Source organism: Tachyglossus aculeatus, chromosome X5, assembly GCF_015852505.1.
Source record: "Tachyglossus aculeatus isolate mTacAcu1 chromosome X5, mTacAcu1.pri, whole genome shotgun sequence".
Lineage (NCBI taxonomy): Eukaryota > Metazoa > Chordata > Mammalia > Monotremata > Tachyglossidae > Tachyglossus > Tachyglossus aculeatus.
In genome coordinates, this window is record NC_052097.1 from 859,014 (window position 1) to 879,461 (window position 20,448).

Consider the following 20,448-nt stretch of genomic DNA (forward strand, 5'->3'; position numbering starts at 1 on the left):
GCCAGCAGGCAGGAAGTGCTGAAAGGCGCTACACACATGGATGAACTGCTCCCAACTCCACAAGGATTTCCTACACTGACAGTCTGTGTCAGGCACTGGGATGAACCGTGTGCTCGTTGCTCTTCTGGAAGCCCACTCTCATGGCTAGGGACAGGTCAACCAACACCCCTGACTCCCCTTCTCCATCCCCAACTCTCCCCTAGTGACCCAGCACAGACCATTCCACATCCCTAACTCTTCCCTCCCCACCATTCCTGACTCTCCCCCAATGATCCAGCATGGACCACCCCACACTCCCGACTCTTCCCTCTCCATCCCCGACTGCTCCCACAGTGACCCAGCAAGGACACTCATCCAGGGATCTCTCCAGGCAGGAGGAACCCAAGGTCGGGCAGATCCTGGCTCTACCCAACCCCCTCCTCCAAGTCACCAGCCCCAGTGCTGTAGTCCGTGGCAGCCACTCCCTCATCACCGAGGAATGGTGACATTTCAGGGGCGGGGGAGGAGAGGCAGCATTCAGACCAGAGGACACTGCTTCCTTTGAGGGCCAGGCAGAATCAGCCCAGTGGGCCGCCAAGGAGAACGGGTCGGTCCTTCCTGCACTCCCTGCCTACAGGTGGGTGGAGGCTTCAGGGGAGGAATCCCTTGGCAGTGGCAGCAGGAGACAAGCAGGATCAGCGGCTTTAAGGGTCATCGGGAGCCATGGACTCAGTACCACCAATCCGGCGGGTGGGTTTCTGGCCCCCCACCTCAGGACGCAGCTTCTCCCAGCTGCACAGGAGGCTCAGTCTGCAATACCGAGAACCAGGGCTCCGGGCACCAGGGAGAGCCACCCGCTTCCCTGCCAGCCTGATTCTGAGGTAGAACTGTGCCACACTGTCAGGGTGTGTCCACCCACATAGAGTGCTGCACACAGTGAAGGCCTAATACAGCACTGTGCACACAGTAGGGGTCCAGTACAGTGCTCTGCCCAGTAGGTGTCCAGTATTGCACCCTGCATTCAATAATAGGAGCCCAAAAACAGCACTCTGCTTAGAGTCAGAGCCCAGAATAGTGTTCTGCCCCACAGCAAGCGATTGGTACCAGTACCTGGAGCCCAGTCCAGCTAAAAACTCCGAACTTTATGCCAAATTAGATGACAGTCCCAGGACAGAATGGACAGCAAGGAGGGGCCCAGGCTGGACAGACCATGGGGAATTCATGAATGAATGCATCAGTGGTATTTGTTGAGTGTTTACAGTGTGGCAAGCACAGGGCTGCGGAGCAAACCGCTTACTGTGTGCAGGGGTCACACCATGGTCTGCCAACACTCGCCAACACCCTCAGCCGCAACCCTGCTTTGCCGAGTCCAAGGGAGCCAAGTGCCCGTTCCGGGCCGCCCATCCAGAGGAAGTGACCATGGACCCACCCCCCACCTCCATCCCAAGACCAGAATGATCCCTGCAAATCCCTTCCCTGTTCCTGGGCCTCTTGGCCCTCAGGGTCTGTGCCTGGAAGGTTGTTAGCAATGTGGGTCCTTACCGTTGGCTCAAGGGGAGCTTCACGGGAGTCCGGCCTCTCCGCAGAGATCTCGGGGGCTGGGGTGGGGTTCCCCTGGGGTGTGGCCGGCGGCTGAGGTACTGTCAGAGGCGGGTGCGGTCTCTCCGCAGAGATCTCAGGGACTAGGGTGGGGTCCCTCGGGGATGCGGCCGGTGGCTGCGATACAGTCAGAGGAGGGCATGGCCTCTCCTCCGGACACTCTGGCTTCTCCTCTTCCACTCCGTTGATGGCTCCTCCACCCAAGCTGGGCTTTGGCTCTTCCTATGGGTGTAGGGACAACAGCAGACCTCCCATCAGCGGTGAGGGTGGGAAAGACTTATTAGTAAGGCTTAGAGTCTTATTAAAATCCCATCTCCACCACAAGGTCTTCCCCAACCAAGTCCTCTTTCCCCTACTCCCTCTCCTTTGCCTTTGGCCTTGGATTGGTGCCTTTTTTTCACCCTGTCCCCAGACCCACAGCGCTTTTGCACAGCCATAAATTTATTTTCATGTCTGTCTCCCCCTCTAGCCTTTAAACTCCTTGTGGGCAGAGGACACATCTACCTACACTGTTGTTTCGTACTCTTCCGAGCATTTACCAGGGTGCTCTGCACACAGTAAGTGCTCAAGAAATACTATTGATTGATTGATTGATTGCAAGGGATGGACTCCTGGAGTGTCATGACCCCCTACTGAAACTCCTTGGTTGGAGACAGGAAGGATGTTTAAGGTTCAACTGAAAGGTTAACCCACGCTACCACCTGCAGACTCACTTCCTTTAAATGACCATTAACCCCTTCCTCCCCCTCCCCAAAAATACCCCCTGCAGGGTGCTTTAACTTCAATAACTCATTGGCGGGGAAGGGCCGGGGGTGGGGGGAGTCCGCTCCATGCTGGGATAATGAACTGGCAGGAAGTGGTCTGAATGCTGGCTGCTCATCTGCCTTCCTCCATATACTCTAGTTCTCAGACTCCTCTATTGCTAAATACTGTAGCGCCTGTCACCCCTTCTAAAGTAGATGCTCTGTGGGAAGGGTCTGTGCCTCGTGTTTCTGTTGTATTTTCCCAAGCACTTAGTGCAGCGTGTTGCTCGCAGCGGGCGCTCAGTAGACACCCTCGATATTATTACATGCGTGTCATCAGGGAGGTTGCAAAGAGTACCGCTCAATGTGAGTCCCAGAGGGCCCCTGGTTACAACCTCTGCCCTCCCTGCCAGTGGGGACCCGGGTCTGGTCTCCTGGGTCCTGCCTGCTAACTCAGTCTGTGGTTCTGGGAGGCGAACGCAGGCCCGGTGGCCATAACGGACCCCCATCACCTTCCCGGACCCCGTGCTATTGACGGGAGGCCGAGGCAGGGCAGTAATGTACCCTCACCTTCCCTACGCCTCTGAGAGGAGCCAAGGCAGTACAGCAGCCACAACAATGCTCTCTGCCCAGCCCACAGATTCCAGGGTTAGTGAAGAGCCTCTCCCGGCTCTGGCCACCACTCAGAGCCCATCCATCGAACCATTCCTACTGAAAAGCTCAGCTCCCCAGGCCTGGAATCTCCCAGACTTGGCGACTGTGGTGTTGGGGCCAGACAGACAGGGGCGGGGAGGGGTTTCTTGGGTGGCCAGAGTGATGTTGCTCCCTCAGACCAAGGCTCTTCCACTTGGTAATAGGCTCTGCAGCCACGACCCTGGGGGCCGGAATCTGGACCGGGAGCTGGATGCTCAGATTTGTGTAATGAAGCTGGGAGTCATGAGACTCACAGTGGTCAAGGCCCAGCCCAGCCCCTGGCCTCCTGGGCCTCAGTTTCCTTAGCAGTGAAATGGGTGTACGATACTAGATCTCCCATGCTGCTGCCCACATGCTATGAGGGTGAACTTAAACAATTCTGGGAAAGATAAAAAGGGGCATTTCACACACGCTTGTGACTGTTGCTGCTATCACTAATAGTAGTCACCCTGGGACAACCAATCTATGTGTTCCTGCGAAACAGGCCATTGTATCCCCTTTAGCACAAGCTCCTTTCTCTCATCAGCTGGTCTGCCACCAGGCCAATGGGCAGAGAGCCCCACGCTGAGCGTTTGGATGAGGGCCCCAAAAGCAAGACACGTATGCTCCTCTACTGCCCCCCAACTCAGATGCCAGCTTCCCGGGAGAACTGGGCCCTGGCCCGTCCTACCTTACAGGTCTGGAGAGCCAGCTGGGGGGTGTAGGGCCTGGGGGCATAGGGCCGGGGGGTCAATGCCGACATCACTCCAGCTCCAGCCGCTCCGCTGGGAGACCTGGGAGCTCCAGTCGTGCTGGGGGTTCCCGGGGCTGCGACCGTGGCCTGGACCGTGGTCGTGAAGCGTGGGGGTGGCAGGGACTGTTGGCGCAGGTACTTCCAGGGCCGGGGGTCCTCCAGAAGTGGTGAGCAGGGGGACGAGGAAGGAGAGAAAGAGGGGGAGGGGAGGGGCGAGGGAAAGGGGGAGAGGCCGGGCTCTGTGGAGCGGCTGCGCTCCAGGATGTGGGGCAGGTGCAGGTGCTCCAGGACGGCCTCGCTGACAGTGAACCGCTCGATGTACTGCTGCAGGATGCCCTCGGCCTCCTCGTGCGAGCCTGCATTCTTGTATGCCTCGTGCAGCTCCTTCTCTCTCCTCTCCCTGTAGGGCCAGGCGGCAGCAGACAGAAGGTCACCTGGGCACAACTCTGTGAGTCCTAACCTGGACCTGCTCTCCTCCTGCCCACAGTCCCAGCCCACACCACTCCACTGCCCACTTTCTGACTGGCTGCTCCCTACTCCGGGAGTCCCAGGTGGGAAAGGCTCAGGGGAGGGAAGAGAAGGGGAGAAGGGGGCACAAGGGAGGAGGCAGAGTCAGGAAGAAGGAGAAAAGGAAGAAAGAGAGGGACCGGAGAGGGGAAAGAGTTCAGGGAAGGGCACTAAGGGAGTTTTGAGGAGCAGCATGGTCTAGTGGAGAGAGCCTGGGCTTGGGAGTCAGAGGCTTTCATTCTTTCATTCCTTCATTCATTCTTTCATTCAATTGTATTTACTGAACGCTTACTATGTGCAGAACATTGTACTGTGTGCTTGGGAGAGTACAATATAACAATAAACAGACATTCCCTGCCCACAGTGAGCTTAAGTCTAGAGAGGGAGACAGATATTAATAGAAAAAAAATAAAGTACAGATACCTACAAAGGTTTTGTGGGGCTCGGAGTGGAGATAAATAAAGGGAACAAGTTAGGGTGATGCAGAAGGGAGTGGGAGAAGAGGAAAGGGGGGCTTGGTCAGGAAAGGCCTCTTGGAAGAGATGGGCCTTCAATAAGGCTTTGAAGCCAGAGAGAGTCATTGTCTGTTGGATTTGAGGAGGGAGGGAGTTCCAGACCAGAGGCGGGACGTGGGCGAGGGGCTGGCAGAAAGACAGATGAGATCGAGGTATAGTGAGAAGGTCAGAATTAGAGGAATGAAGTATGCAGGCTGGGTTGGAGTAGGAGAGTAGTGAAGTGAGGTAGGAGGGGGCAAGGTAATTGAGTGCATTAAAACCAATGGTGAGGAGTTTTTGTTTGATGTGGAGGTGAATGGGCAGCCACTGGAGTTTCCTGAGGAGTAGGGAAACATGTCTTGAACGTTTTGGTAGAAAAATGATCTGGGCAGCAGAGTGAAGTAAGGATTGGAGGCTGGCAAGGAGGCTGATACAGTAATCAAGGTGGGACAGGATAAGTGATTATATTAATGTGGTAGCAGTTTGGATGGAGAGGACTTGGATTGTCAGCCCAGCTCTGCCACTTGCTTGCTGGTTGACCTTGGGCAAGTCATGTCACTTCTCTGGGACTCAGCTTCCTCATCTGTAAAATGGGGATTCAATGCCTGTTCTCCCTCCTACTTAGACTGTGAGCCTCAAGTGGGCTACCCAAGCACTTAGAACAGTGCTTGACATTTAGTAAGTGCTTCACAAATATAATAATAATAATGATAGTAATAATACAAACTATGAAGGGAAGGAGTGGCAGGAAAGGGGAATAAGGGATGAGGAGGGGAGGAGGAAAAGAGGACAGGGGAGAAAAGGGAGGAGGGAAGGGTAAAGGAGGTGTAAAAGGGAGATAAAGACTAGGAAGGGAGAGGAAGGAGGACTAGGAGAGGGGGATAAGGAATGGGGAGAAGAGGAGGGCCGGGGAAGAGGGGAGGAGGGCAGGATTCCTGCCCACCCGTCAAGGCTGATGAGCAGTGCCCCGGCCCACTTAGGGCCCAAACCCTTGGGGCTGGGGAGGTGGGGCTCAGACTCACTTTTCCTGCACAATCTCTCGGTAAGTCTTGATGCTTTTTCTCCGCTCACTCGTCCTGTTTCCTTCCGCCAGTAACTTCTCCATTTTTTTCCTCTCCGCTTCCTTCTTGATGAGATCTTGGGAGGCACTTCTCCTGCGGCTCTTCCACCGTGCCAAATCCTACAGGGGGAGGAGGGGGAGGGAGAGAGGCACAAAGAAGGGTATAATAGAGAGGCAGGAGGGAAAGAGTGAGAGAAAGGGACAGGGAGAGAAGGGGAGGGATGGGGGGAGAGAGAGAGAGACAGAGACAGAGAGAAAGATAACTGTTTCCTTTTGATCCTGGATTTTCCCTTCAGGGAAGCAGCACAGACCATAAACTGCCCCCTCTAGACTGTAAGCTCACTGTGAGCTGGGAATATGTCTCCTAATTCTGTTGTACTCCCTCAAGTGCTTACTACAGTGCTGTGCACATAGCAAGTGCTCAGTAAATACATTGATTGGTTGATTGATCTGACATGCCTGACTCTCCTCTCCAACCCTGACTCTCCCCAAGTGCTCTAGCACGGACCATCCAACACCCTTGACTCTTCCCTTTCCATCCCTGACTCTCCCTCAGTGACCGAGGATGGATCATCCCTCACTCTTGACTCTCCCCTCTTCCTTCCAGACTCCCCCACAACACCCCACACCCAGCACGTACCATTTGACACCCTAAGAATGTGTGAGTGTATATGCGTGTTCAAGTGGATGTGACCAAATGAATGAGAAAGCTGTGACCCCCACCTGTCACACAGACCACGGCCCACTCCCCACTCACATCCTGCCACTGGTCATCCTCTTCCTTCAGCTGGGCGTTCATCTGCTGCAACTGCTCCTGGTGAGCCCTGCTGTGGGGCTGCACAGCCGTAGCTGCAGCCGCCTCCTCGCTGCGCACGTCCAACATGCTCCTGCTCCTGGGGCCAGGGCAAGGGGCCACCATTCAGTCACCGGTCACACGGGGCACCCCGCATGCCTTTCCCGGGTCACGGACACAGGAACACACACCAACACGGATTTACAGTCGCAGGGGCAATCACAGACATCCAGGGACATGGACGCATAGACACACAGTCTACCGACTGAGCTATCTTCCCCTTAGGCAACCATAGGGTCCCCACGGCAAAATGGGCTCACAGTCCCCAAACCCTGAGGCTCGGCTTGTCTTCTGGAGATGGAGGAGTTTCCCACCACCGCTACCACGTGGCACTCGTGATAATACCCCAGGGGGTGGAGGGTCAGGACGGACACACAGACACCGGCAGGAAATGTTGGGTATTTGGGCCGAGACCCTCTTGCCACCTGAGCCGATGACTCAAACCTGCTGTAATATGGCTGTGTCCAAAGGGCCACCATCTGCCCCGATGCCCCCATGGTGCTGGCTGAGTAAATGGAGGGTGGTGGAGGGGAGCAGCTGGGTCTAGGACTGGACCACTCAAAAATTGTGGGCTCCCGGCAGCAGAGCTGGCTCAGAGTCCAGGTCTTCACTGCCTGTCGGGGAGGCCACTGGACTGGGCCTCAGAGCCTCTCCCCTAGGATGGCCATGGAGCCAGGACCCCGAGGCCGAGTTTGCAGTGTGAGAAGCATATGTTGGAGAAAACTGCCCCCGCCACCCCATTCCCCATCCCTTCGAATGGAAGGTTTGGGACTAAAGGATCAGGGGCTCTGTAACCCTGGGAGAGGCTCCTAGGCCTTGACGGGAGCCACCAGGGACCCAGTTTCTGGTCCCAGTTCTGCCACCAGCCTGCCGAGTAACCTTGAGGGAGTCTCAACCTCTTCGGGCCTCAATTTGCTCCTCAATAGTCCCTGCCATTCCCTCCCCTGCCGCCTCCCGGAGATCCAGCATTTTGTACAGTGCCTGGCACATAGTAAGTGCTTAACAAATACCATTATTATTATGTTGAGATACCAAATCAGACAGTTGACACGAATGCGTCTTGTAAGGAAAAAATGGCACCAAACTCACTGTGGTCTTGTTCTGGGGTTAGGGACCAGGGGTCTCACTTACGCCCTCCTGGGAGCTTTTGGCAGGGGCCCAGACACAAAAGTGTGACTGAAATTATGAAGGGCGTGAGACACACACACACACACACACACACACACACACACACATCATCATCAATCGTATTTATTGAGCGCTTACAGTGTGCAGAGCACTGTACTAAGTGCTTGGGAAGTACAAGTTGGCAACATATAGAGACAGTCCCTACCCAACAGTGGGCTCTCACAGACAGACAGACACACACACACACACACACACACACACACACACACACACACACATCCACCTTCACCTGACCAACACACGCACCTGTGCAGATACGCCCCCGGTACAGACAACTCCACACCCAGACATCCCTCCAAGCACCCACATTCCCTCGCAGACACCTGCCTCGCACCCTCACCCCAAAAAGCATCATCCCCAGATTGTCCCCAGAGGGGAAAACTCATCCTGGAAGTTTACTGTTGCTGGTTAGAAGATTTTCCCTTTTTGGATGGGGAGGTCTGTCCTCCCCACAGGCCACAATCAGGCCACCCTGGACCAACTTGGGAGACACACTCGCACGCCCTTCCCCCTTGTAGCCCCCCCAGGCCCTGCAGGTGAGCACAGAGGCAGCAGCCGGTCAGTGTCATGCAACAGTGCCCTGCCCCTCTCCCTGCTGCGGCAGACATCCGTGCGGGCCGGAAAGCGGCCAGGGCAGCCCCCGCCCCCTGCGTTAGCGGCAAGCTGTGGGCGCATACCCCCTCTGCCATCCTCCGGCTCCCACAGGCACCGGAACCACTTACTCTGCATCGGCAGGCCCAGCTGCCCCGGGGCTGTATCTGCGAGAGCAATTTCACAGTTAGAGACTGGAGGCCAGAGGCCGGAGCTTGGAGCCCAGAGCCGGGGCAGGGCCCACGCTGCCCGCCCATGCCCGGTGGCATCCCAGCAAGAGAAGGAACTCACGGCACACACCATCACCAGGCTCCCTGGCCAGGGATGCCAGGGTAGGAAGCGGGTGGGAGGGGGCGACATGTCAGGGAGGCCTGCAAATCACGCTGGAGGCTGGGGCCTGCCCAGTCAGGCCAAAGCCAACAACTGGGTAACCTGGGGGATGGCACAGGCTAGTGGACAAAGCTGTGAGTCTGGAAGCCCAGGTTTGAGGCTCAGCTCTGTCCCCAACCTGCTGAGTGACCTCGGGGAAGTCACGAGCCCCCAACGACCTGCCCAACCCGCCACGACCCAGCCGAGCACTAGCTGTACAGGCAGCAGGACGGGGCCTTCACCGCTCTGTCAGCACCGGGCTCTTGGCTCAAAGTCCAGACCTTGAGCTGGAACTCTGGCCTCCTGAGTCTGGATGGACTCAGGGACAGAACCCACCTGGGTCCCCAGGGAAAGGCTCGTCCAACCTCTATCTCCCCTTTGGTCTGCCCCACCTCCCCTCAATCCCGCTGGCCAGGAGGGCTCCAAGGATGCGGGACAAGCCACCAGAGATGGATGAAATTGAAAGAACACACTGCCCACTCTGCTCCAGGTCCCCTGGAAGCCACTGCCAGGGACATGATATCGTATAAGTTTCACAGAACCTGCCTAAGTCGCCACACGATCAACTTGCTTCTGTCTGCCTCACCACTGATCCTGGCCTGGAACCCCATCCCCTTTCATTCATGCATTCATTCAATCGTATTTATTGAGTGCTTACTGCGTGCAGAGCACTGTACTAAACACTTGGGAAGTACAAGTCGGCAACATATACAGACGGTCCCTACCCAACAACGGGCTCACAGTCTAGAAGGGGGAAGACCACCTCTCTCCCCACCCTCAAAGAACCCTCTAAAATCCCATCCCCTCCAAGCGGCCATCCCAGATTAAACCCTCATTTCTACTTTTCCCACCTCCTGGCTCCAATCTCGTCCCAGCCTGGTTGTCTCCCTTCCCCGCCATGGTCCAGTCCACCCTGGGGGATGTCAGCCAGATGCACCCTCCGCCCCAGCACACATTCGGGGCATCAGTGGTCCAGGGGACCGTGAGTGACAGAGACGTTAGTAGCAGCAGTGCCGGGAGCTGGGGCCTACAGGGGGCTCCTCCCTGGGAGTGAGGGTCCATTTACAGGGGGTCAGGGGCGGGGCCAAATCCTCATCTGGGAAATGCCTTCCTAGCACTTAGTAGGGTAACTGCTTAACAGCTGCTACTTCTATAGCTCCCCCAACTCCCTCTACCATGAAGACTAAATCGAACAGATCCCATGACTGCTCACATGCACAGGCCAAAGGTCAGCTCCCACAAGGAGCTGCGACATCAGGCCTTCTGAGACCCTGGGGAAAGGGAGATGGAATGAGGGACCTCTTCCTGGGATTCTGAGAAGGGCCCCACCCTCCATACCCACTTTCCAGAGAGGGCCGTCCTGAGGTCCCGCACCATCAAAAGTTAGCTCATTTGTTACACACTCCCCCTGATTCAAGCCCACCCAGCCCGGCGGCACGCAGTGGGGCCCGGCGGGCAGCTCAGGGGGCAGCTCAAAGTGGCTGACTGTTGCCCCTGGGACTTTCAGGTTCCTGCTGAGCCTGGAAACTTTCTGAAGCTTCTTCCTCCTCCTCCTGCTCCTGTAGTGGGGGCTGAGGTGAGCAGGGGTCAGCACTGCCAAGTTCTCCCACAGGAGCCGTGGCTGCTGGGACCCTCTTAGCTTCTGACAGCACTACGCCACTGGTGCCATCCTGACCAGGAAAGCCAAAGAGCCCACAGGGCCTGAGGCATCTGGCTGCCAGAGGGCTCCCTGCTCCTGGAGACCCCCAACTCCTGGGTGTAAAATGGTGTAAAATAAGGAGGGGCCACGGGAGAATTTATCCAGCCCAGGGGTCAGCTCTCTGTGGGAAGGAATTGCATCTACCCACTCTACTGTATTATATTCTTCCAAGTGCTAAGTACAGAGCTCTGCACACAGTAAATGCTCAGTAAATACCATTAACTGATCGAACATTCAGTTAGGGCACCCAGAACCAAGGGGCAGAAATGGTGGGTGGGTTGCCCCACCTGATCCTGGGGTGTGACCAGCCAAGCTAGTTGGCAGGAGGAGTTGTGGTCACCTCTGACTCCCAGGGAGAGGGACCCATGGCCAGGGCCGCCGTCCACCACAGGAAGAGAAGCACATGTGCACATGCGGGCACGTGCGTGCGCGCACACACAGACAGCCACAATGGAAGCACACAGATCAAACGGCAGCCAATGGCACGCTATCAGTGTCTGGCCCAGAGGGCCACCGAGTCCTCCGATACCTCGACTTCTCCAGGGAGGAGGCCGGGTCCTGGCTGTGCTGGGGGAAGATGGGACCCCCGGGACCAGTCTGGGCTCGGCCCGCACTGTGACCACCCGCCTCTCGCCCGACATCAGAGCCCGATGGCCCGTCCTGGCTGGGGCTGAGTCTCCACCACCCGTCCCGGTCTGTGTCCGCCAGCAGCCCGGAGAACAAGCACGCCCGTGTGGGGCCCGGGGCCTTGGCACTGGCTCTGGTCCCGGCCCTGCGCCGGGCAAAGTCATCCCGGAGAGCGACCGCCTTGGGGATGTCGGGGGTGGGGGACTGCGGGGCAGCGGCACTGTTTGGAGCAAAACCAGGAAGGAAGCGAGGCGATCGTGAGGGGAGCGGCAGGGATGGCGACGGCTCAGGGTGTGAAGTGAGGGGTGGCAAGGCCAGGACCGGGTCATGGACCACTAAGGCAGATGGGGAAGAAAATCGCTTCCATCCCAAAGCACCTGCCGGCCCTTCGGAGCCATCTGGGGTGGGTGGGGGCTGGTCCCACAGGGGCCACACCGAAAAATGGCTGGGCCCAGCCAATGTTTGGCAGATTCCTGCGCCGGCCCAGGAAAGGTCATGCTGATAATTCATTCATTCAATCGTATTTATTGAGCGCTTACTGTGTGCAGAGCACTGGACTAAGCGCTTGGGAAGTACAAGTCGGCAACATATAGAGATGGTCCCTACCCAACAGGGGGCTCACAGTCTAGAAGGGGGAGACAGAGAATAAAACCAAACGTATTAACAAAATAAAATAAGTAGAATAAATATGTACAAGTAAAATTGAGTAATGGGTTTTTGGCGATCCAGACCCTGGAGTCAGATGCTCCAGGTTCAAACCGTGGTTTTTACGTCTCCCACTGTGTGATAAGGGACCTGTCCCTTAACCTCTCTGGACTTCGGTTTCCTCCTCTAGAAAATGGGGAGAGCCGGGCAGAGGCAGACGCGCTCTTCCCCATTACACGGCTCAGAAAACTGAGATCCAGAGAGGTTAAGGGACTTACCTGAGGCCACACGGAATCCTTGTGGGAGGAGAGGTGGGGTTAGAACCTGGGTCCCCTGCTTCCTCCCCATCCCACTCTCCCTCCACTGGACCACCCTGCTTTCCCTGCTCGTCCAGCCTCTAGAATTGAAACTCTTCCCCAGGTCTCCCTGACCCCCGGCCCAGGGGTGAGGACGGCACGTGCCACACCTGGTCTCAGCGGACACCTGGAGCCTGTCCCACGTCTCCTGGTCGGCCGCGGTGATCTGCGCGGAGGCCGGCACGAAACTCCAGGGAAGGCGCCGGCACTGCCGCTGCCCCTTGCGCTGGGCCATGTCATCTCTCTGCAGGTCGGGGCCCAGCCTGGCCTCCGCGCCATCTGGCTCCCGCTCGGGGGACCGTTCCCTTGGGCCTGCGGCCCCCACTGCCGGACCCCCGAGGAGTTTCCCGCTTTGGGGAGGAGCAGGGGAGGGGCCGTAAGAGTGCACTGAAGTCCTTATTCCCCCCACCCCTCTCCCGGGAGTAGCATCAGTGCCAGCCGGGAACCACCATGGCCGGCAGACAACCGGCTCTAGTACGGCCTAGCCCAAAAGGGGCCGACATGTCGCGCCCCACCTCCCCAGAGGCCAATCCCAGGGGTGCCCCCGCAGACTGTGAGCAGATGCTGACCTGCGGGGCTCTGGCTGGCCCTGCGTGGGCTCTCCCAAACTGGTCTGCCTGGAGTTGGCCGGACCATTGCCCCTGGACCCCCGAGACATCCTGCGGATGGCGAAGTCATCTCTCTCTGGGTCAGGAGCCACGTGGACGCCATGGCCAGCCCCCTGCAGCAGGCCAGTCGGGCTCGCTCCACGGAGAACTGTGTCTGTGGTGTCTGGACCTGCGCCCACGGGCTTGGGGCTGCCAGGGCATGAGGGATTGGAGCTGTGGGGCACCAAAGGAGACCCGTGCCCCACTACCCATCTGAAACCCCCAGAGCAGCACAGGTCAAGGGGAGAGGTGATGGGGATGGGGTGAGGGGGAAGTCGCACGGTTTTAATTTCACATTCAGCCTGGCACATGCTCCAAAGCGTTAGTGCGGCCACTGCCCTCGTGTTCAGAATGGACCTGGTCCCTACTGTGTGCTGACCACTCTGCTGGGTGCCTGTTGTGTTCAGAGAGGTAGCATGGCCTAAAGGACAGAGCACGGGCCTGGGAATCAGACGGACTTGGATTCTAATCCTGGCACTGACACTTGTCTGCTGGGTGACCTTGGGAAAGTCGCTTTACGTCTCTGTGCCACAGTTCCCTCATCTGTTAAATGGGGATTAAGACTGCGAACCCCATGTGGGACATGGACTGTGTCCAACCTGATTATCTAGTAACTAGCCCAGCGTTTACTACAGTGCCTGGCACATAGTTAGCACTTAAAACAAATACCACAAAAACCAGTTAGAGAAAGAGAGAGAGAGAGCTGTGCTGGTTGCCTGCTATGTGTCCTGGGAGCTCTGTGCTGAGCAGAACAGTCCCCTGCACCCTGTGGGTGTTTGATCCCTGCTATTGATGAAGGCGATGAAGATAGGAAGGAGTGGAGGAGCGGGCCAGGTGACCGAGACAGATGGGACGAATGTTCTTGGGTGGCAGGACAGCTTCAGGGGCTGGTCAGTATCAGGTGGATTTGGGCCAGAAAGCCAACTCCATCAGGATTGGCCAGAGCCCTCAGGCTGGGGGGACACAGGGTAGGGGTTCAAGCATGAACCAGGGCAACTACAATGGGACTTTTCCAATGGTTACAAAGCCCCCAGACCCGACTCCCCACTCAGCTCAGCCAGGGCCTGCTTGTCCTCAGACCGGAGGGAAGACCTCACCCACAATTACGGTGGGCCATTCATCCACCTCCTGTCCAGCCAAGGGAGCCACTGGAGTTTTTCACCTACTGTACACCACTACTGCCCCCGATCACAATCGCCCTCACCATCAGTACCCCACTCGCTATTGCTCACTCCCATCACTGTGGTCACTGTCCATCGCTGTTCACTGTCAGTGCCCAGATCACTAACATCACTCACCATAAATGTCCCAACCACTACAGCCACTCACTACTGTTACCATCTCATCCCTACCACCAACTGTTACCATCACCACCCCCATCACTATTGCTGCTCATCACCAGCATCTCAATCACTATTAATGTTAACTATCAGCATCCCAATCCCTATCACTGGTGATCAGCAACCCCCCAACACTATTGCCATTCATTCATTCATTCATTCAATCGTATTTATTGAGCGCTTTACTGTGTGCAGAGCACTGTACTAAGCGCTTGGAAAGTACAACTCTGCAATAAAGAGAGACAATCCCTGCCCACAAAGGGCTTCACTCTCATTACCTCTCCTGCTCTCTACAGCTGCTCTCCAGTGTTCACTATCACCGTCCAGAACATTATTGCTGCTCAACATCAGTGCCCCAATTCACTATTATCACCACCCCTTCACTATTGCCATTCACTGCCCCCACCACTCCTGTTCACTGTAGCCACCCTTCAATGCTGCTCACTGTCACACCTCAATCACTATCTCCGCTATCTCAGTGGCTAGAAGCCAATCACTGCCTTCACCGTTTCCACCATTCACTATCGTTACTGCCATTCACCACTGCTACCCTGATCACTATTGCTGCCCTCCATCTTTGCTCCCTCTGACTGCCCCATTCATCAGCCCTGCTCACCATCACTGCCCCCTTACTAGGGCCATCACCACTCACGTGCACCATCCTCATCTCCCATCATTACTGCGGCTCACCACCGCTGCCATATTTAACTATCGTTGCTCGTCCTGAGCACCCCAGGCATTAAAACCGATCATCACCATCTCCGTCACCAGTCACTATTGCCGCCCATCATCACTGCCACTACCATTATTATTGTTCACCACCACCATCCCAGGGGCTACTGCCACTCTCCACCTTTACTCACTATCACTGCGACTCACCAGTGTCCCATCTACTCACCATCAGCATCCCAACGCTATTGCTACTCTCCATCACCTTCTCTGATCACTATCGCCACTGACCCTCATTGCCCAGATCCCTATCACCATTCAGCATCATCATCCCCGATCGCTGCTGTGGCTCATCATCACCGCCCCGATCGCTGTCTCAGTTTACCATCACCACCCTAACCACTATTGCCAAACACCATTAGTATCTCCGCAGTGCTCCTGCTTACTTGCAGCACCCCTGCTCCCCACTAATGTTCTCTAAAACATTCCACGCCCCACGCCCAGCACTGTGCACCTGTCTGCACGGCATAGCCAGGTGGGTTAGGCTGGAGTGCGTGTGGCCGCAATGTTGGGGGGTGAGGGGATGGGGAAGGGCACTAGCTGCTTTGCAGTGAGGCCGTGGTCGGGTCCGCTCTCAGGCCAGCTGCGAGCAGTGCCAAGCCCCCACTGGACAGCCAGCTGATCACAACCGCCCACTTTCCAAACAGTCACACGACCCTGAACAGTTAGACGGTGAGCCGAGGGCACTGTAGCCCCCGCCGGGCACCAGCCAACAAGTCTTCCGAGCACCCCCCTCATGCCAGGGGCTCTGCCCTCACACCTGGGGCCTGGCCCCATCACACCGCATGCACTCGTCCCACGGCTCGGCAGCCCTGCTCACCTGCAGAAGCGCCGAGCTGCCGGCAACACCTCGATCCCGGCTTTCCTGAGCCTCCGGAGCTTCCCGGCTCCCTCAGACTCCTCTCCTTGTGGGCCAGAGGCCGGGACCCTGTGCTCCCCCTCCGGGGGAAGGGCTGAGCCACCACTAGTGTTTCCCTGGCTCCGGACGAAGGCCTCAGTGGTGGCAGAAATCTCCCGGTCTGCCTGCCCACCCTCCGTGGGCTCCTCGGCTATGGTCTCCGGGGGGCTGGCGGGTCACACGCCGGCTTACCTGGCTGCCCAGCCCCTCGGACGGCCAAGCCACGGCGTGGCCCGGCCCAGCTTGTCCCCATGTGAGCAAACTCCAGGGACCCCGGGGGGTGGGAGGGGGAGCCATGAAAAAAGAGTCGGCGCCAACCCCCCAGCTATCATGGAGGCATGCAGTGGGGGGGGGGGGGGTGCAGCTGATCGGCTCATCATCCAGCCGCTGGGAAGGTCAGATGACACACGGCAAGAAGGGTGCCAGATCGAACCCCACCATGAGACCCCAGACCTCCAAGGTCGGTCTCTCCATCACAGATTGACAGCCAGATATTTGGCCCTGGGCATTCCCTGCATGGCAGCTGAGCCCCTACCAGGCCCACAGGAGAATTTCTGTCTGACCCTCTTCCTGGGTCTCCCACATACCTTTTTGTGGCCTTCTCCACCGCACAACCTTGGCCACCCAGCACTTAGAACAGTGCTTCGCACATAGTAAGTGCTTAACAAATACCATCATCATCAACATCATCATCACACGCAGTCGGCCATCTCCAAAGGCTCAAGCCCCCTGCTGCCCAGCCACACTGCGGCATCCAGCCCAGTGCACGGTTGGATGCCTGGCTTCCCCGCATCCCCATCTGCCTTCCACTCTCGAGGACCACCCAGTAGTTGACAGCACGGAGGAATGTCCATCTCCCCTCCACCCAATTTTTCCTGAAGGCCCCCCCCCCGCCTCCGCCATCTCAGTCCCCAAACCACAGAGCAGCCAACCAGAGAGGCTAGAGGAGAGAGGGGGATGGAGGGTTGTCTTTCTCGGAGGGGAGGGAACATGGCCAGGTTTGCACTCCACAGGTCCCAACCCACCAGGTGTTCCCCTCCTGCCCCGGCTGCGGGCCGGCCCAGCTGGCTCCAAGCGGGGCCTGGTCCCGGGGGTTACCTGAAGGGCCGTTCCGTGCCACGGGGGACGGCGGCGGCGGTGGTCCAGCTCCTGCGGAGCTCCTCGCGCTCCGCTCGCCTCCTGCGCAGGGGGGCAGGTACATAGGCAGTCTGGTTGCTTTTGTTGGGCAGGTACTGGTTGAAAGGCACCGCGGACTTGGGCTCGCCACCGTGGGCCACCCTGCGCGCCGACATGTCGTCCTTCCTCACGTCGGGCACCTTCCGGCGGGGCAGGTCCGGCTCCGAGTCGCTGCCGCGGCCTAGGGATGGTGGGGAGAGCTGAGGGCGCTGGGGTCCCCGGGCCCATGGCTCCACTGGCCCCCCGTGGTGGGAATGGAGGGGCTGGAGGCAGGACGGCAAGGAGAGGAGATCGGCTGCACTTACCATCGCTGCTGCCCCGCAGCACCACGTCGGGGGAAGGCGTCTGCTGGGCGCGGGAGCCGAAGGAATCCAGGCTGTCGAAGGAGTCATCTCTGGCGTGCCGTGGCGGGGACAGAGAGTCGCTGCACTCTGATTCCCAGCAGTCCACGTAGCCACTGTCCCGGACACTGCGCCTTGGGCTGTCCGGGCCCTCGGCCTCCTGCAAACACACAACACACACACACACACACACACACACACACACACACACAGTAAGCACACACTAAATATGATTGACTGCCTGACTGACGACCAACGATGGTTCGGCTCACTCGGACCCAGAGGGGCCTCTGACACGATGATCCCTGAGCAAGGACCCCTTGGGCTGTGCCTCCTGGAGGGCAGAGGGCAGGGGATAGGGGCCCAGCCTGCTATTTATGTCTTTGTACCACTACATCCTTGCATTGCAACTAGAGCTGAGGTCAAGTGACATAGAGGGCTCGAAGGATCGTGCAAGGCGGGTGCACCGCACACTGTTCTGCCCGTAAACCGGGCACAGAGCTCTGCACACAGCTGTAACTAGGGAGCGTGCACTAGGTGGGCACCGCAGTCTCTAGCTGGGGGCCGTGTCAGTCCCTGGGGCCTGCCAGGTTGTCCTGCAGTGGCTCCAAGCCAGCTGGGCTCTCTCACTCAGAGCCACCACCGTAGCCACCCACAAAGAATAATAATAATAATAATTAATCAATCAATCATATTTATTGAGCACTTACTGTGTGCAGAGCACTGTACTAAGCACTTGGGAAGTACAAGTTGGCAACATATAGAGACAGTCCCTACCCAACACAATTATGGTATCTGTTAAGCGCTTACTATGTATCAAGAGCTGGGGTAGATACAAGGTAACCAGGTTGTCCCGCGTAGGGCTCACAGTCTTCATCCCCATTTTACAGATGAATTAACTGGGGCACAGAGAAGTTAAGTGGCTTGCCCACGGTCACACAGCAGACAAGTGGTGGAGCCAGGATTGGAACCCACGTTCTTTGACTCCCAAGCCTGTGCTCTTTCCACTAAGCCATGCTGCCACCATTTTCACCCAGAACTGAGGAAGAGGTGCAATTCACACGGTGCCCACAAATCACAGCAATTGCACAATTCAAACCGCACCCGCAGTTCACAACAGTTGCACAATTCATAAAGTGCCTAAAATTTAGAGCAGTCGCACAATTCATATGGTGACCACAATTCACACACTGCCCACAATTCACAGCAGTTGCACAATTCATACGGTGCCCACAATTCATAGGAATCGCACAAATTCACACGGCGCCCACAATTCACAGCAGTCACACAATTCACTTAGTGCCCATAGTTCAGTCGTACAATTCACACGGTGCGCACAGTTCACAGCAGTCACACAATTCACATGGGGCCCACAATTCACAGCAGATGAACAACTCACTAGGTGCTCCCAATTTACAGCAGTCGCACAACTCACACAGGGCCCACAGTTTACAGCCGTCACACAATTCACCCGGTATCTACAATTCACAGCAGTCACATTTCACAAGGGGCCCAAAATTCAAAGCAGTCTCACATTTCTCAAGGTGTACACAACTCACGGAAGAAAACAATTCACAAGGTGCTCACAACCCACAGCAGTCGCAAAATTTACACAGCGCCCATAATTCACAGCAATCGATGATTTCCGAGACGCCTACGATTCACAGCAGTCACACAATTCACAGCAGTTGCACGATTCGCACGGCGCCCGCGGTTCACAGTGGCCGTACAGTTCGGAAGGGGCCTACAAATTCCCAGCATTCGCACATTTTGGAATTCTCAGCAGAAGACCCAATTCGCCAGGGGCCCCAGAATTGACGGCAAGTTGCGCGATTCGCCCAGGAAGCCAAATTCACCAAGTGTCTGTCCAATTCCCGGGCAGACAGTAAAAGCCGAACCGATGGACCATGCAACCGACCCCGCAGCCCACCCCTCCAACTATCCACACGCCGCGGCTGAGTTGTCCTCGGCCCCACCGGCCCCAGACAGGCCGTTGGAAGCTGCACCTCGGAGCGCCGGTCCGAGTCCATCGCTTCCTGCGGGATGGACAACTGGCCCTTCCTGGCTCCCCGCAAGCTGCCGACCCACGTCCCGCTGCTGCGGGGAGGAGGGCTGGAGAAGAGTGTGGGGGTGCCTGGACTGGGCTCCACGCCTGGTGGGGAGGGGAGGGGGAGAATACGTCTTTGAGCGCCCGGCGACGCTGCATTCTTTCCTGCAGCGCAGGCCCGGCGAGAGCCTGCAGCCGGGCAGGCACAATGCTGCCCTTGTCTGGGCCGCGGCGGGGCCCACAATGACTCCGGCCATTCACGGCTCGGCCTCCACGTCAGCCTGAGCTGCCCCGGCCCCCGGAGCCCAGCCCCCCAGCCTCCCGACGCCCGGCCCCTGCCCACTCGGTTTGGCAGCCCTGCTCAATTTAGGGGTGCTGGGAGCCAGGGGCGGGCTCGGCTTGGGGATCTTTCACGGTCACCGGTGCACAGACATCATCATCAATCGTATTTATTGAGCGCTTACTATGTGCAGAGCACTGTACTAAGCGCTTGGGAAGTACAAATTGGCAACATCTAGAGACAGTCCCTACCCAACAGTGGGCTCACAGTCTAAAAGGGGGAGACAGAGAACAAAACCTAACATACTAACAGAATAAAATAAATAGAATAGATATGTACAAATAAATTAAATAAATAAATAGAGTAAAAAAATATGTACAAACACATATACATATATACAGGTGCTGTGGGGAAGGGAGGGAGGTAAGATGGGGAGATGGAGAGGGGGACGAGGGGGAGAGGAAGGAAGGGGCTGAGTGTGGGAAGGCCTCCTGGAGGAGGTGAGCTCTCAGTAGGGCCTTGAAGGGAGGAAGAGAGCTAGCTTGGCGGATGGGCAGAGGGAGGGCATTCCAGGCCCGGGGGATGACGTGGGCCGGGGGTCGATGGCGGGACAGGCGAGAGCGAGGTACGGTGAGGAGATCAGCGGTGGAGGAGAGGAGGGTGCGGACTGGGCTGGAGAAGGAGAGAAGGGAGGTGAGGTAGGACGGGGCGAGGGGATGGACAGCCTTGAAGCCCAGGGTGAGGAGTTTCTGCCTGATGCGCAGATTGATTGGTAGCCACTGGAGATTTTTGAGGAGGGGAGTGATATGCCCAGAGCGTTTCTGGACAAAGATAATCCGGGCAGCAGCATGAAG

The 20,448-nt window shown here is 57.3% G+C and overlaps 1 protein-coding gene across 3 annotated transcripts in view; it reads right to left on the reverse strand.

The window, feature by feature from the left end:
• LIMCH1 (LIM and calponin homology domains 1) overlaps positions 1–20,448 on the reverse strand; it is an 83,230-nt gene that overhangs the window by 21,625 nt on the left and 41,157 nt on the right. The window contains exons 7-17 of one of the 3 annotated variants that reach the window (XM_038769103.1): positions 17,232–17,427; positions 16,849–17,107; positions 15,673–15,918; positions 12,706–12,933; positions 12,247–12,486; positions 11,038–11,355; positions 8,572–8,607; positions 6,566–6,701; positions 5,771–5,928; positions 3,685–4,147; positions 1,522–1,800 (exon numbers count right to left, since the gene is read on the reverse strand). In XM_038769103.1, the coding sequence (XP_038625031.1) occupies positions 1,522–1,800; positions 3,685–4,147; positions 5,771–5,928; positions 6,566–6,701; positions 8,572–8,607; positions 11,038–11,355; positions 12,247–12,486; positions 12,706–12,933; positions 15,673–15,918; positions 16,849–17,107; positions 17,232–17,427 (2,559 nt within the window). The remainder of the gene's footprint in view (positions 1–1,521; positions 1,801–3,684; positions 4,148–5,770; positions 5,929–6,565; positions 6,702–8,571; positions 8,608–11,037; positions 11,356–12,246; positions 12,487–12,705; positions 12,934–15,672; positions 15,919–16,848; positions 17,108–17,231; positions 17,428–20,448) is intronic. The other 2 variants (XM_038769101.1, XM_038769102.1) reach the window with 2 other exon arrangements.